Genomic DNA, 18,157 nt, shown 5'->3' with positions numbered 1-18,157 from the left:
AGTTAGCTTTTGTGGTGGGAAAAATCTAGTTAGAAATCCAGTGACCACCTTGTCCCAAGTATCCAGGCTCTGCTTGGGTTGAAAATCTAACCAAAGCTTTGCTCTATCCCTCACAGAAAATGGAAAGAGCATGAGTTTGTATACCTCAGGATTCACTCCATTGTTCTTCACAGTATCACAAATCTGCAGGAAATCAAAGATAAATTGATTTAGGTCTTCATAAGGAAGTCCATGATACTGGCAATTTTGTTGCACAAGAGTGACAAGCTGAGGCCTCAGTTCAAAATTGTTTGCAGCTATAGGAGGTACCACAATACTTTTTCCATAAAGATCTGCATTGGGAGCCGTGTAAGAGCCAAGAACTTTTCTAGGCTGCTCATTCTCATTCAGATTTGCCATATTGGCATTCACATCATGATTATGATCCATAGTGGACTCTGTAGCCTTGTAAAGTCTTCCTTGTTGCAGACGCCACCTCAAAGTCTTTTCAGGTTCAAGATCAAACTCTAAAAGAGGTTCCTTGTCCTTGTTCCTACTCATAAACAAACAAAAGACAAGAACAAATAGGATTCTCTACGTCATAGTGTAGAGAATTCCCAGTGAGGTAACCTATGTGAAGAAATAAAATAAAATCCTTACTAATTAAAGCAGAAAAAAATTCGAAAATGATGACTGAATTTAGACTGAAAATTTCGAAAATTAATAGGTAGATTAAACAAGAAAATTAAAATAAAATCAACAAAGTAACACCAAACTTAATTTTAGAAATTAAGGAAAAATACTAGTACTAATTTTCGAAAATAATAAAGCATAAATTAAATAAAATTAAAACTAAAATGCCTAATCTAAGTAATCAAATAACTAATAGTTGTTAATCACAGTCAATCCCCGGCAACGGCGCCAAAAATTTGGTGCGGAATTTATAACCCAAAAACTAACCGGCAAGTGCACCGGGTCGTACCAAGTAGTACCTCAGGTGAATGAGGGTCGATCCCACGATGATTGATGGATCAAGCAACAATGGTCAAGTGATTTACTTAGTCAGACAAACAGGAAGTAGTGTTTGGGTTTCAATTGCATTAAACAGTAATTCAAAGAATCAGAAAAGCAAGCAGTAAACAAATTGTGAAATATATATGGAGAAACAGTTAAGCCTTCAGAGATATCTATCTTTTGGATTGACTTTTTTACTAACTATTTTAATCATGCAAGATTCAATTCATGGCAAATTATATGTGACTAAACCCTAATTCCTTAGACCTTTTTAGTCTCCTCTAACCTTCATCAACTGCCAATTCCTTTGTCACTTAATTCTTATTAGAGGGTGAAGTTCAATTCTAGTTATATGCCACAAAAACCCTAATTATCCAAATATAAGAGGATTATATGTCACGTATCATGTTATGTCCAGATAATTAGAAATTCAGGAGAAATTGTTTTCAAGCTGTTGTTCAAGTAAAGAGCTTTTCCAGCTATTGTTCAAGTAAAGAGCTTTTCCAAGTTATACAAGAACTCAATTAGAACAAGGTTCATACTTCCGTTCCACCCAAATTCATAAAATAAAGAACGAAAACAATTCTTGAAATAGAAATTAGTTCATGAATTAAAATAGAAAAATAATAGTATCAATCCATACAATAGCCAGAGCTCCTAACCTTAACAGTGGAGGTTTAGTTGCTCATGGTCCAGAGAGAAAACTAGGATTCTATAAAACTATAAATTGCGGAATGAGGTAGAAGAGAGGAGAAGAGCCCGAAGAGCTGATTCTTTTTCCTTTTATATCTAATCCTAATTAATGTAAAATATATTTTCTAAAACTAAAATAATATCTTTTTCTAATTTTAAATAGAATAAAATTTAATCTGAATAATTGAATAATTCGTGCAAGCCTTGTGTAGAACGAATTGGGGACCACCATTGTTACTAGATGTGGCGCCAAACTTGGAAGGATCCAAGTTTGGCGTGGAGTGGGCCGAGCATTCCTTGGTTGTGTTGGCGCCAAACTTGAGTGAACTCAAGTTTGGCGTGGAGGTGGCAGCGTGGATTCCCTTGATGTTCCTTGAGTTGGCGCCAAACTTGAGTAATCTCAAGTTTGGCATTAAAGAGCCCGCATGCATTCCTTGAAAATTCATTGCCAACGCAAAACTTGAGTAAACTCAAGTTTGGGTTCAAGTTTTATGCGTGCTCCCCCTTGAGTGCAATGAGTGTGGCGCCAAACGTGAAACCGAAGACAATGGGCATTGTGGTGCTTCCTGGCGCCAAACTTGGGGAGTCCAAGTTTGGCTTCAAGTCTTTATTCTACTATAGCTTCGTTTCTTCACACTAACTCTGGCAAATTCGTCCAAAACGCTATCTGAAATAAACAGAATTGCACACAACTCAAAGTAGCATTCATAGTGGCTAAAATATATTAAATATTGATTAAACTTAGCAATTCAAATGCAAATTCACTAGGAAAAGACAGAAAAGATGCTTACGCATCAGATTGCGTTGATGTTCGTGTTCTCAGTGCTAATGAGTTTTTCATTACTGCCTCATTGAATGATCTGAGTAGAAAGGAGGTGTGGGGGTTCTGGGTGTGCATCTAAGTTGTTCAGACAGTAATAGAGCATCTTAGTTCGCAGATATTTCAGCAACAATCCAGCAGTTTCAAAGTAAAGTGGCAGTTATGGGAGATTTTACTGCCATTACGTCTCAATCTGAAAAAGATGGTGGTGGGTTAAAATCAGTCACAACTATCTCAGAGTTCAATAATTTTCTTGATGATAATGAACTGGTGGATATTGGAATGATTGGCTAGCCTTTCACTTGGTTGAATAAAAGACAAGGGGCTGATTTGGTTAAGGAGAGGTTGGATCGAGTCCTAGTTGGATTACACTGGAAGACACTCTATGAGACAACAGTGGTTCTGAGGCTTTCGAAATCTGGATCAGACCATGCACCCATACTCTTGGATACTAATCCGTAAACATGGAGAACTAAAAAGAGATTTAAATTTCAGGAACAATGGTGTGAAGAAGTGGAAGTTAAGCGGATTGTGAGTGAGGTTTGGAGGATGGAAGTTGTGGGATTAGCTATGTTTTCATTGACTCAGAAACTTAAAGAATGTCAACATAGGCTGGTTCATTGGCAAATTCACAATAAAACCAACTCGAAGAAGGAGATTGAAGAGCTCCAAGCAGCCCTTGACGAGAAGAGAGCTTCCGGTGTTCATGGAGGAGAAGAAATTACTAGATTAGAGGAAAAACTGGAAAGGGCCTATCTTAAAGAGGAGCGTTACTAGAGGAAAAAATCAAGGAGTAAATGGTTGAGAGAAGGGGATCAAAATACAAAATTTTTCCATAAAAATTCCAGTCTAGAGTGAGAAAGAATAGAATTGGAGACTAGTGGGTAGCAATAATGAGGTAGCTTCTTGTCCAAAAGAGATTGCTAAAGTGGCTGAGAAGTACTTTTGTGATATATTCTCCTCTACTTGTCATGCCAATCCCAACCAATTCCTAGAGGAGCTGGAGCCTAAGGTTACAGCTAACATGAACCGAAGGCTGCAAAGACCGGTGTCTGTGGAAGAGGTGAAGAGAGTTACATTCAGCGTGCATGCTCAAAGTGCCCTACGGGAAGATGGATTCACAGCAAAATTCTTTCAATTTTTTTGGGAAATTGTTGATGGAGATGTGTTTACAGCAATTCGGAGTTTCTTTCATAGTGGCCACATGCTCAGGAACTTCAATCACACCCAGATTTGTCTCATACAAAAGATCCCAGACACAAATAACATGACTCAAGTAAGACCTATTAGCCTGTCTTCAGTTATTTATAAGATAATTTCAAAAATTATGGTGCATAGATTACAAGGAATAATGAATAAGATTATTAGTGCGAATCAAAGTGCCTTCCTTAAAGGGCGCCTCATTTCTGACAACATTCTTATTGCTCATGAATGTATGCACTATTTGAAATGCAAGAAGAGAGGCTCTGAGTTTGAAATGGCTATAAAGCTTGACATGAGTAAAGCGTATGATAGAGTTGAATGGCACTTCCTGTGGTATATTATTGAGAAATTGGGTTTCGGTTCAAGTGGATTAACTGGACCAAGGAATTGGTGACTACTGTTTCTTACTCTGTTATTGTGGAAGGTCAACCGTTTAGTTTTTTTAGACCAAATAGGGGTATACGTCAAGGTGATCCCCTATCTCCCTATCTTTTTTTATTCTGTGTTGAAGGTTTATCCTTTATGCTACACAAGGCAGAGCAAAACAGACTCATTGAAGGGATTCAGGTTAATCGACAATGTCTGGCTATTAATCACCTCTTGATTCACAGATGACTTGATCCTTTTCTGCAGGGGCTCAACTGAAACTAGTCAAAGCATTATGGACCTTTTGGCAAATTATGAAAGTTTTAGTGGTCAGACGGTTAATTTGAGGAAGTCAGCTATATTCTTTAGTCAAAACATCAACATATGAGACTGAAAATTGCAGGAGCCCTCAGTATCAACCACATCGGAGCCCAAGATAAGTATCTTCGGGCTCCCTTCAGTTGTTCGGCGTTCCAAAAAAGAGACATTTGGAGCAATCAAAGATAAAGTTCGTAAGAAAGTGCGTAGCTGGAAACAAAGTTTGCTTTCCTCGGGTGGCAGGCAGGTTCTGATCAAAGCAGTGGGTGAAGCTATACCTATATACACCCTATCATGTTTTCGGCTACCGGACACGCTACTAAATGAAATTCACATCATTCTCTCCCAGTTTTGGTGGGGACAGCACTGTGACAAACGAAAAATGGCATGGATCAAATGGGATACCATGACAAGAGCTAAGAAGGAATGGGGATTAGGGATAAAGGACCTACGAGCTCAAAACTTGGCATTGCTAGGTAAACAATGTTGGTGAATCGTTAAACAGTCTAATTCTACTCTATCCTAGATACTCAGAGGCAAGTATTTCCACTATAGTAACATTATGAATGCTGAGATAGGCAACGTACCTTCTTGGGGTTGGAGAAGTATTCTGGAAGGCCGTAAAGTGATCGAGAAAGGCCTAGTTTGGAGAGTTGGTTCGGGCAGAAATATCCGAATTTTTCAGGATCCATGGCTTCCACCGCCGCACCCGTTCAATGTTCCTATGTCTACAGCCTCAAATCTTCTATCACATACCCTGTTTTATGTTAAGGACTTATTGAAGGCTGACCGAAGCTGGAACCATGCACTGATAACAGAAGCTTTTCCAGATGGCGTTAGCTCCCGCATCCTGTCAATTGAACCAACAGATGAAGATGATAGTATTATATGGCTGTGTAACAAATATGGTAGCTATGAAGTAACTTCGGACTACAAGATAGCTTATGCTTTCTACCATGCTCCAATTTCTCAGGGGCCACATTACATGCATCAACGCCGAATTTGGGGAAAGTTATGGGAGATGAGGATACCTCATAAAATCAAAATCTTTTTCTAAAAGTGCTTGCATGAGAAGATTCCTGTTTTGCAATTGCTACACTCCCGCTTCCCAGTGACGTCAAGCGTGTGCCCGAGATGCTTCGCTGATGAAGAATCAATGCTCCATAGCTTGATTCGGTGCCCACTTTCAGCTGCAGTTTGGACAAATAGCGGCATCGAGAACCAAATATGGAGACATGACCCGAGTTCCTTCTTCAACTGGTGGGAGAGAGCTTGCTCCACTTTAGTGGCTGATGTCGAAGAGTGGAGAAAGCTTTCCTTAATAGCAATTCTCTGTTGAAATTGTTGAAAAGCAAGAAACCGATTTATCTTTGAGAAAGAAATGGTACATGCATCAATTGTGGTGGCTGACTCGGTGAAACTAACTCAACAACTTCAAGGTGGTTCAAGCAGATGAATGGTTTTGAGCAATGAATGATTCTTTTCTATCTTATTAATTTCCTAGTCTTCGCCTGTTTAGTGGCTTTTGGGAGATTCCCATTTCTGTTTTCAATCCTTAGTTGGATGACACTTGTTATTTTTTTTATAATTAATAAATAACAGTGACTTTTGGAAAAAAAAAATATGTATTTGATAATTGATTTTAGTGTATAAATAATATTTTTGATTATTTTAAAACCTTATGCTGGGCTATTATCAAGCACATATCCACGCTAAGCAAAAAATGACGAATCAGTTGTGAGACATTCATATCGTTATAACTCGAGCCGGCACTTCTTTTCTCAAGAAATTTAGTATTTCCAATTGGGCTACATTAATCTTTTTTCTTTTCTTTTAGTCCTGTTCTCCTTCTTTTACTCCCCTTGGGCCTTGAATTTTCTTTCTAACCCACTCCCTTTTACTCCGCATTATCTAACTTTATTTTAGGATTTAAATTTAGAATTTATTTAGGAATGTATGATTTAGGATATAAAATTTAAAATTATAAAATAATTCTTAAAAAGTTAATTGTATCATAAAATTATTTTTTTTTTAAATTTAAACTAATAAAAATAAATACATAAATAATTATATCTCTAATTGATATTTATTAAAACAAATTTCACTTCCTACCATTACTATTACTTAAAAACTCTTAAGTGCATTTTATCCTCGTTGATTAATGGTTATGTATAGTTGTATACATACTGTTTTAATTTACAATCCCGCTACGTTACTAATAGTATTTCTGCCAACTTCTGCCTACTCTTATTTATAATTGTATTTAATGGAAGTGTCTTTGTGAATGTGTCTAATAAAAATATCTTTTTTATGGCTGTATTTCATAAAAGTATCTTTATAAATATATTTTTTGGATGTTTCTCTTTATATATGTGTCTAAAATATAATAATTAATTATTGTTAGTAATAAGTTGACAGATAATTGTTGGTCCTATATTTTTTCTTTAATTTATTTAATATATAAACTAAAAGAAGGATGATAGGAGACATATATGAAATAATATGTGATTAACAATTGCTTCTCTTCTAGTGACATGTAAACAAAAAGAGACTGTCATATATATTCTGATTTATCTGCCCCCTCTCTATCTCTGATCTGTTTCCTTTTATAATAATATATAGTAGAAACTAGGCCTTGCAGCTTGTATTATGGCATAACAGCAGACAAAATGAGACAGCATAAAACATGCAGGATGAAACCAACAGCTATGTCTAAGTATATGAATCAACTACTCACATAACATATATTTCTATAGACCACAGCTAGATAAAACTTAGCTCGTTCAATAAATCGATATAAGTCCTTCATTCTTCCAATCCAGGCACAGGCACAGAAATATATAATAAATGAATAAATGTATTAATTATGGTTGATGATAATGATGAGTGACAAGAAACCTTGGCAAGCCTATTTTGGAGCCAAGGGTGCGAACATCATCTCGAACTTGTTGTCTGTACTCACGAAAGTTGAATTTGCGGTAAAGAGAGGGCTTCCTGCAGCTGTCTATAACAGTATCATTGGAAGGGCAAAAGAAATACGCAGTGGAGAATCTCTCCGATGTGGGATTCGCCACAACCCGATGCTGCACGCTCTTGTATAGCCCATTGCTGTATGCCTGGAATAAGTCTCCGATGTTGACAATAAGAGCTTCAGGGTTGGGTTTCACTGCTATCCACTATCCATCTTTTTAGTTTGAACGTGTTACAAGAAGAAGGGATGGTGCAAAAATAGCCACCACATGCACTTAGCTTCTTCTCCAGCACTAGCTTAGTCTCTCGTGCCATTGGTGGGTTACGTTAATTACAAACTTGTTTCGAGATTAGTGGATTTGTGTTGAATCTTGTTGGAGCAATTATCAATCAACAATAATATGAGACGACAAAATTAATAAGGAGAAGTATATGTAGATAATGAGAATATTAAACAATGTGAACAATAGATATGTGAGATATTCAATTCAATAGGTATGTAGATAATTATGTTCATTATTTTTAATTGAATAGTTATTTCTTTTAATTTGATTTACAATGGCTCTCAATTCACTAAATATGTAAATAATTATCCTAATATTAAAGTTTATGAGATAATTTAAAATAGAGTATTTTTTTACTTTATTAGGTTAATTCTATAACCTATTACATTATTTATAAAAATTATTGTCTAACTAACAAAATTCAATTAATAATTTTGTGGTTATCCTTATATATGGCACTTTTGGATGTCGAGGGATGAACTAATAATTTTCAAATCAAAGTAAATGATGAACTATATATATGAGTTTAGATTAGGGGTGCACAGACTCGGTCCGGTCCGAAGGTCCGGTCCGGTCCCGAATACTTTAGGGGTTAATTTGGTGTGATTTCATCAGGTTTAGGGCTGGATAAGGGTCTCAAAAATAGACCCGGTCATTATTTCGGGTCGGGTCCGGACCATAGCTCGAGTCACCCGAAATCGGCCCGGTGACCCGGTCATCATACACAATTCATATTTTGTGTTATTAGTGATGGATCATAACTATTCTTATGTGGAATTTAAGTATTGTAAACCTTAATATTTTGTTTTATTAGTCATTATAAGACTATAAGTTAATGCTTTATGTTTAGAATGCATAAGACTTTAGACTAATGCATAATATTGTGTTATTTGTATTGATTTAAATATTTGGTATTATTAGACAATATTAGTATTGATTGTGGTTTTGCTTTAGTATTGATTGTGGTTATGCTTTAATTTTAAAGAAGGGTTGGTTCTTGTTATATTTTTTTAAGTGAATTTTACCATGTTAAATAATAGTTGGAGTCTTGGAAATTTGGATATTTTTACATGCTAGCTTACAAGAAGGTATCAACGTAATGTAATGTTAACGGTTTGGTTTTCACCCGGTATAATTGTGGCCCGAAAGTGTATTGATTTCATCGGATCTAGAGTCGGGTTCGGGTCTAATAAATAGACCCGATGTATATTTCGAGTCGAGTCTGGGTCACATCAAATCCGGCTTCACCCGACTCATGTGCACCCCTAGTTTAGATACATAAATTGCGATTCCTTTACATGATCTACACGTGAAGTTAATGCGTGGAGGAGTAGGGGTGGCCTTGCCGACTAAGTGCCGCGAAGGGGCTGATGTTGATGGAAGTGGCCTGGCTCGGATAAGGTCATAAGAGACGTACGTTATTAGATACATATACATGCATAGATACATATACATACATACAATTAATAAAGTACACACAGAAAGTGAGCGAAATGAATAGACATCTGAAGTGAAAGGTTTAATATTGGATTGAATCGATTAATATTGAATTGGCGGCAGCTCAATCATTATGAGGCCCTTAACAATAATTACTATATATCACTTTCCGATCCATATATTTAATATCCGACATCCCCCATTGGCCCGCCCCCTTTTATAATTCATCACTTCCTCTTCCTATTTTTCCATGTGCATCATTGTTTGCTCCTTCCTCCCCCTTTAATTTCTACCCACTTGCATATCCATACCTTCAAATTTTTTATACCACTCTTACCTTTTTTGGTTTAATTTTACTAGAAATTATTTCTATTTTTTCAATGCTTGAAGGGTGAAAATAAAGACACTGTTCAGTTTTAGTTATGCAAATTGTATGATTTAAAATAGAAATTATTCATTATTTATTTATGTATATCTTATCTGTACTTTTAGAATTGGATTTTATCTGTAATTACGGATTCAATAATACATAAAGAGGATCACTAAGAAAAGCATGCATGTTTTTAAACTCTCAGAGATGTATTCATATAAAAAATATTATTTGTATATTAAATCTGTAACTAAAATTAATCACCATGTATTTATATATAAGTATATATATTATTTAATTTATTTATATTAGTGATTAGTTTTGATAGTTAATTTATTTATATTAAATCAGTAACTAAAATTAATCATCATGTATTTATATTCTAACATGTATTTTATATTAGTGATTAGTTTTGATAGTTGATTTTAATATAGAGTGAAATAAACATTACAATATCTGATAGGACCAGCAACAACAAAATGATCAAGCTTTATTGATATACAGGGATGACCAATTAGTTCTTCCTAAAAAGTTCTACACAGTTGGAACTATCAACTCAGAGAGAGAAATTCTCTCCAACTACTTCTCCTTTTGTAACACAGCCCAAACCTATTAATAATGGATGCCTCTCTATCAATACTCCCCACTTAGACAACCACCTTGTCCTCAAGGTGGAACTCTGGAAAGGTGGCCCACAATATCGCCACTCGCTCCCAACTGTCCTCACAAGGAGAGAGACCCACCCAGCGCACCAAATACTCCAAAGCCCCGTCTTCTGTGATTCGCGATGCCACGATCTGAGATGGAAGCATCATCAGCTCACTATCCTCAACCACCAGCCTCGGTGGAAGCATCTATACCTACTGTTGCGGAGGAACGGTTTTCAATTTGCTAACGTGAAAGACTGGGTGGAGCCTGCACCCTTGAGGCATGGCTAACCTGTATGCCACTGCCCCTATCCTCTCAACCACCTCAAACGGTCCATAGTAACGATATCTTAGTTTCTCATTGACCCTCCGCGCTAGTGTCCGCATCCGATAAGGTTGCATTTTCAAATATACCTACTCACCCGGCTTGAACTCGACATCCCTTCAATGCTTATCTGTTGCTTGTTTCATCTGCTAATGCGCCTGCACCAAGTGCATCTTCAGCTCTGCCAACACCGCATCCCTGGCTGCGGCCAATGTTGCCACCTCTTCAACATTCGATGGAAACGTCTCTCCACGGAAAAGAACAAGTGTTGGCACACCATAAAGTGCTTGAAATGGAGTAGTCTGAGCTAAGGCATTGTAGGAGGTGTTAAACTAAAACTCCGCTCATGATAGCCACTCCAACCATTTCTTTGGGTAGCCCCCCACAAAGCACCACAAATAAGTGTCCAAACAGCGATTCACCACTTCGGTTTGGCCATCAATTTGCGGATAAAATGTCGTGCTGTACTTCAATTTTGTCCCTGCAGCTTGGAATAGTTTATACCAAAACTTACTCATGAACACCCTATCCCTATCTGATATGATTGACTTAGGAAACCTGTGTAGTTTAACCACCTCCTTAATAAAGGCTAATGACACCTCCTTGGCTAAAAATGGATGATCTAGGGAGATAAAGTGAGCGTATTTAGTTAACCGATCGAGCACCACCAGGATAGTGTCCATGCTTTTGAATTTTGACAATGCTGCCACAAAATCCATCATAACGTGCTCCCAAACTCTCTCCGGGATCGGTAGGGGGCTGCAACAGTCCCGCTGGTTTCATCGTTGCATGCTTGTTTTACTGGCAAGTGTGGCAGCCCACAATATAATCCCTGACTCGTTGCCTCATGCCACACCAATGAACCGCTGCTATCAGCTTCTTATAGGTTCGAAAGAAGCCTAAATGACCACCTGTCCCACTATCATGGGACTCAGTCAACAAAAGTGGGATCTGAGAAGAATTTGCGGGTAACATTGCTCTCCCTTGATAAAACAGTTGACCATTGTGTAGGAAATACCCCGGATAGTCATCCAGCCCATGCTGCAGGGCGACCACGATCTTTTGTAGCTCTTGGTCGTGAGCTACCTCCACTTCCACCGTTTCCCAAAGGTTCATGTGCACCACCGAGATTGCCCTTGCCATCATTTGTCGTGACAACGCATCTGCTGCCTTATTCTCAAGGCCTAGCCGGTATCGGATCTCAAAATCCAAGCCTAATAATTTAGTGGTCCACGTCAAGTAAGCTGGGTCTATGAGTGGCTGGTCCATGAGAAACTTCAGACTTCATTGATCTGTGAGAACAATAAAATGGCGACCCAACAAGTAATGCCGCCACTTTTGGACAGTGAAGACAATGGCCATCAACTCCCTCATATGCAGATTTTTGCCGGGACCTTGGAGATAGTGCTTGGCTTAGGAACGCTATTGGTCTGCCTTGCTGGGACAGCACCGCACCCAACCCCCCACTCGATGCATCAGTTTTTAACACAACGTCTTTATTGAAATCTGGGATTGCTAGAGTCGATAGGTCTGCCATCAGCCTCTTCAATCTCTCGAAAGCCTCCTGGGCCTTGTCATTCCATTCAAACGCATTTCACTTTGTCAACTCCGTCAACGGCTTGGCGATCACCCCATAGCCTTGCACAAAATGTCTATAATAGCCGTTAAGGCCCAAGAATCCCCGTAAAGCCAGCTGGTCCGTAAGCACCGGCCACTCTAGCATCGCTGTGGTTTTGTTAGGATCCACCGAGACCCCTTGTATCGAGACAACATGACCCAAGTATTCTATTGAGCTCACTGCGAACGTGCATTTCTTATCATTCAACACCAGCCGGTTCTCCATTAAAATTTGAAAAACTCGTTAGAGGTGAAGAGCATGGCTCGCCATATCCTAACTATAGATAAGGATATCATAAAAAAAATCAAAACAAATTTCCGCAATAGAAGCTTAAGAATGTCATTCACCAAGGCTTGGAAGGAGCTAGGGGCGTTGGACAAGTCGAAGGGCATGACTAGAAACTCATAATGGCCCTCATGAGTGTGAAAGGCAGTATTGTGGATGTCTTGATCCCTCATCCGAATTTGGTGGTACCCCAATTTTAAATCCAGCTTAGAGAAAATTACAACTCCCACCAATTCATCGAGTAGCTCATCAATGACGGGGATAGGAAATTTATCTGGCACCATATACTATTTAACACCCTATAATCAACACAAAATCTCCAACTGTCATCCTTTTTCTTCACCAACAATATTGGGCTAGCATAGGGGCTGGAGCTTGGCCGAATTATCCTTGACGTTAGCATTTTTCACACCATTTGTTCAATCACTGATTTCTGATAAGTTGGGAGACATCATCGCAAACTTAAAAAATCATGCCTTCAATTTCAGAATGGGAACAACATGGTTACTTTGCAGGGAGACCCGAAGCTGTGCTATGGAGGCATGCACCTTCAGTCTGTAGTTTTGTCCATTCAAAAAAGGGGAGAAGGATTTATGGTCCAGCTGTGGCCCATGTCTCTGCAAATGGCTACTGTATCGCAGGTTCCGCCGGTGATCGAATCGGTGTTAGCTGCTCATGCTAAGGTGTTTCAGACACTACCAGAGCTGCCACCGCATCGTCGCAATGATCATGTTCCATTGAGTGAAGGAGCTTCAGTCCCGAATATAAGACCGTATAATGTGATTTGCAGTGTACGGTTCATCACAGAGGAAGCATTTCTCCTTGGCGCGCTTCGCTCTATACTCCTCATTGTTGAGATGCCTCAATCTACGCCGTCGCAAAGGATCTATTGTCCACTCCGTGCCATTGCTTGCTGCAAAGTTGGACTCTGTAGTGGGTGCACCGCTTTAGTGGTGGTTGAATTGGTAACGACGAAGTTGGGAGCCAGTGGTTTACTGCGTCCGGATACCCCGCGCAAGGCAGCGTTGCGATTTTCTACCTTTTGTGCCAGTTCCATTAACTTGTCCACTGACTGGTATGGGAATAGTTTACATTCTTCCCCTACTTCCAATTTCAGCCCATTCAAGAAGAGGTCCATCAGCAATTTCGGCGCAATTCCGCACAAGGGCCACGCGTGAAGCACGAACTGGTCAACATAGTTCAGTACTGAGTTCATCTGTTTCAGCTTCAGCAGCGCTTGATATGGGCTCTGCAGCCGTTCCAGTTGAAAATACCGTAGCAGTGCCACACTGAGGAACCGCCACTGCAGCACCGGCGCCGTCACCTCCCACCACCTGAACCACGTGAACGCCCTTCCTTCCACTACGAAGGTGGCGACTGTGAGCCATTCCTCTTCTAGCACTGTGCGCAACAAGAAGAATTGCTCCATGCGTTCAATCCAAACCACTGCATCATCTCCGTAGAAGATCAGAAGTTTCAGCTTTTGCCATTGCTCCGACGCGCCGCGGCTTCCGGCTGACAAGCCTACAGTCAGGTGCAATCCCGGTGAACCACGCTCGTTCCAATTAGGCACGCAATTTTTGAACGAATCCATTCGGGAATCGAAGCACTGCAGCATCTCCTGCATCGATCGGAACATCTCTTCCATGCACGATTCGATTGTGTCAAATCGTGTCTCCATTTTCTTCGATCTCGATTGCACCATTCAGCGACGGGATCCTCAAGCTCAGATACCATTTGATAGGACCAGTAATAGCAGAATGATCAAGTTTTATTGATATACAAGGATGACCAATTAGCTCTCCCTAAAAAGTTCTACATAGTTGGAACTACTAACTCAGAGAGAGAAATATTTTCTCCAACTTCTAGTAGAATTCATAACAAAAAGTAGCGTCTAACAATCTAACTATTTATAAACAGTGAGTAATAAAGTCTAACAACCTATTAAGTAGTTGGACATGCCAACAACTCCTATTTAACGTTTATTTATCTCTATTTTTATAACACAGTCCAAATCTATTAACAGTAGAGGCCTCTCTATCAATATCTTTAAATTACAAGAAGGCTAATTACTAAAAGAAGCATATCTTGTTTTGATGAACTTTCATGCTGTATTTGATTAGGGCTCTAATCGGACAAATTGTGCTTGGGAGTTGGGATTATCCATGTGCATGGTTAATGTATTCCTCAGGCTTTTGTGAATTATTTCAATCTATTTTATATCAAAAAAGAAAAAGTATAACAATGAGAAAGTGAAATATACTAATAACCACGTTAGTTATGGAGAAAATGAATTGATTTAAGGACAAGGTATTACGCGTAAACCAGAAAGCGTCAATGATAAGGCACAATAATGCAACAGAAAAACGTGAAGGAAAAAATAATTATATATGTTCCACTGCCGTTGGGGAGCCGTGGAATGGCCCGCAACCGCCTTTATCCCTTCCCAGAAAAAGGTGCTTCCAGCTCTCTGGATTCACTCTTTTATTTTCTGGATTCACACGATAATTGTTAACAATTAATAGAATAAAAAAAAATATTATTATCTTTTTCTTATAGTATTCTTAGCCTGTTAGATCACAGGTTAATTAGTTACGAATATAAGTTTAATTTAAGAGATTATTATTGACTAATAAATTAATATATACATAAAATAAAATTTAAATTTTTAATATTTATTTAAATAGATTAATAATTTAACTACTAAACTAATTCAAATTAGTTAAATACGCATCAAATTAATCATTCACATCTCAAATATAAAATATAAAAATACATGTTCACATATTATATAAAAATATTTCACATGTCTCAAAAATATTTCTATATAATTTATTGAGTAAATAGTCATTTTTTTACTATAAAAAAATTTGAACGCTTATAAAACTAACAACAGCAAAAAACTAAAATAATGTTATACCTATAAAAATTTAGTATTGTTTGACAAAAGTACTCAATTGCTAAATTTTGAGTTGATTCTATTAAAATTTTTAAAAGTATCGAAATTATCCATTTTATCATCTTCTCCATCTAACCCCTTCAACACCCTTAACCCCCCCATTCGCACCTCCCTCATTCTCTCTCACACCACTCTTGCCCAACACAATCACACACATCCAATCATAGTAGCAAGCTCAGCTCATCTTCCAGTGACACTATCTTCAGTCACCTCCTAGAGCTTCTCAGATCATCGCTATCAATCTCTTCATCGCCGTATCTACTCCTTCTCTCTAACATCATCATCTCGTTGTGACCATTGGGTTACTTGCTACTTTGCATCGACGACAGCTCTTTGTCAAACACCTCATCACCATCAAATTTGCTCCTTTTCACCCAACTTAGTTGTCTAGTATCTTCCACGGGGCTATCTGATTGCTATGCTACTTTACCGATAGCTCTTTTTCGCCGTCAATCTCATCGTCACCAGAAGGAGGAGGAATGCCACCCCGATTCTGAGCACGAGTACAATTTCCACTACCACGACATCATTGCTTCAACAACAAAAATCACTACGCCTCCATAACCATAACCATAATTATAACTACAAAAATTTTTTAATTCTTTTTCAAATATGAATCTTGTAACACCCTAATTATCCTAAACCTTACCTCATGCCGTAAAGCAAAAGATAACAAAGTGCCACGATAGTTCTAAGACTTATACGATAATATATAAATAGAAAGGAATAATAATACGAGGAGCCCGATGAAGAATTACAGCTCAAAACAGAAAACAGAAAATCGCGTAGCATTCACACGATAACTAAAAGTGTAAAGGCATAAGATACAACATAAGACATAATACAATAATAATCCAGATATATAATAATCAAGACATAAGAACTCTAGCCGTAGTCCGCGGAATTTAAGGCCGACTAGTTACAAACAGACAATACAAAGTTTTTGAGTTAAAACAACATATACAACTTATCTTTCATAGCAAGCCTCTAAGGCAACTAAGTCTAAAATACAAAAGTGAGAGTATATCTATGACAAAGTAAACCAAAATGTAAAAGAGAGCAAAAGATCCTCCGCTCCATCACCATCTCGCAACTCACCGAGGTGGGTCACGACCTGCATCTGAAAAATAACAACAAAATATGGTATGAGAACCAGAGGTTCTCAATATGGTAATAGTGCCCAATATGTAAGATATAAGGTTTCAGGGCGCCAAAGGCGATCCTAGAACTTCACATCAAACTTAAGATCCAAACTTAAAGCAATGCTAAATTTAAAATCATAATGAAAAACCATAATGAAACAGGGGTAATCTAACTTAGGGAATTGCTAACTAAACCAACATCACTGTCCCACAGCCTTCACTAGCCTGACCTCCACATGACCCTTTTGCCACCGCCTACCGAACCTCCTCAACCCCAATAAAAAACACAAATAGTTGCATACAAAAGTAATACACAAATAATGTCCATATATGGCAGATAAATCAAGAAGCAATTAAGCATGTTATACAATTAGGCATAGGATACAAGTAGACAAAGCAATTAAACAGATAGAAAATACATATGATAAATGTCTGTCCTATTGACTGTGATATCACATTATCGGTTCAACTGTCAACCCAACACATACATTTCTATGGGAATGTTGCTTTCGATCATGTTTATAGATGGGAACCCCTTGGGATATAGTACCCACTGCCCAGCTCACTTTTCCTGAGATATAGTGCTCGACCACTCTTATGACCGAAAGTATGTGAGTGAGACTTCTACCATAGCCCTCACACCTCAGCGTAAGAGGGACGAACCCCACGCCTTACGCCTACAACTCAGCATAAGCGGGACGAACCCGACCCTTATACCTACAGCTCATCAATATTATTCAAAAATAGTTTAATGATTCATAGTAAAAATCTCTTAGCTCATTCTGAGTCTCATCATGCTCGCATTCATGCCTCAAATTTTTCAATCTCAAAATAAGATCATCATCACATCATGTGTCCTCTATTCAGTATCAAAGAACTCTCGATCGATTCACTCAAACTAATTCATCCACAATTCATACTACGCATAAGTCTATGTCTTCTAAGATTTAACTATCTTTACCTAATTTAAGCCCTCTAACTCTTTCTCATTAGTCTCAAGTGTCAATTACAAGTTAGCAGTCTTAAATAGTAGATAAAGAATTTGGGAGACTAGAGAATTCTTGAAAAGTGAAGAAAATAATTTTTCAGCAAAACAGGGGGTCTCGCGTACACGAACCCATGTCCTGCGTACGCATGCCTTGAAATTTGGGTGTACGCATACACATGCAGTGCCTGCGTATGCATTCAAGTAAAATTGGACCATGCCGCATACGCGTCCATGCATCACGTATGTGGAAGTGCTGGACAGAAGCCATTACTCATGTACGCGTGTGTGTGCCGCGTACGCGAGCCTTAGCAGACTTGGAAAATTTTTAAAGTTGCAGAAATCCATATTTTTGCACCAAATTTTAAATGCACATAACTTTCTTAATTTAAAATATTTTATATTCATTCTTCAAACGTCTTAAAGCTCTCGGACACAACTTTCATAAAAATCTAGTTTCATAAAAAATGGGAGTCCAGAGGCCAAGTTATGCCTCATCAAAGTTCGTCAAAAATCAAGATTTACACAAAATCATCAAAGTTCCCTAGTTTCCAAATTCCAAAACCAAACAAAACCAAAATCAACTCAATTTCACCACATACTACACTTTAACCTTCTATTGCACTTCAATCAACTCAACATCTATTTCACTCAATCTTTCCACCATAATTCAACAAAAATCTAAAATTCATAAATCAACATCTCAACCTTAACAATTTTCACACAATTTAACTCTTTATAA

General features: G+C 38.1%; 1 protein-coding gene across 1 annotated transcript; it reads right to left on the bottom strand.

Moving 5' to 3' along the window:
* Positions 1 to 11,224: 11,224 nt before the first annotated feature.
* Positions 11,225 to 11,569, bottom strand: LOC140179147 (uncharacterized). Its single transcript, XM_072217797.1, has one exon. It carries the CDS (start codon positions 11,567 to 11,569, stop codon positions 11,225 to 11,227), a length of 345 nt encoding a protein of 114 aa, XP_072073898.1.
* Between the last annotated feature and the right edge of the window lie 6,588 nt (positions 11,570 to 18,157).

The sequence above is a fragment of the Arachis hypogaea genome, chromosome 15 (assembly GCF_003086295.3).
Source record: "Arachis hypogaea cultivar Tifrunner chromosome 15, arahy.Tifrunner.gnm2.J5K5, whole genome shotgun sequence".
In the NCBI taxonomy this organism is placed as follows: domain Eukaryota; kingdom Viridiplantae; phylum Streptophyta; class Magnoliopsida; order Fabales; family Fabaceae; genus Arachis; species Arachis hypogaea.
This window is presented reverse-complemented; position numbering and strand designations above follow the sequence as displayed.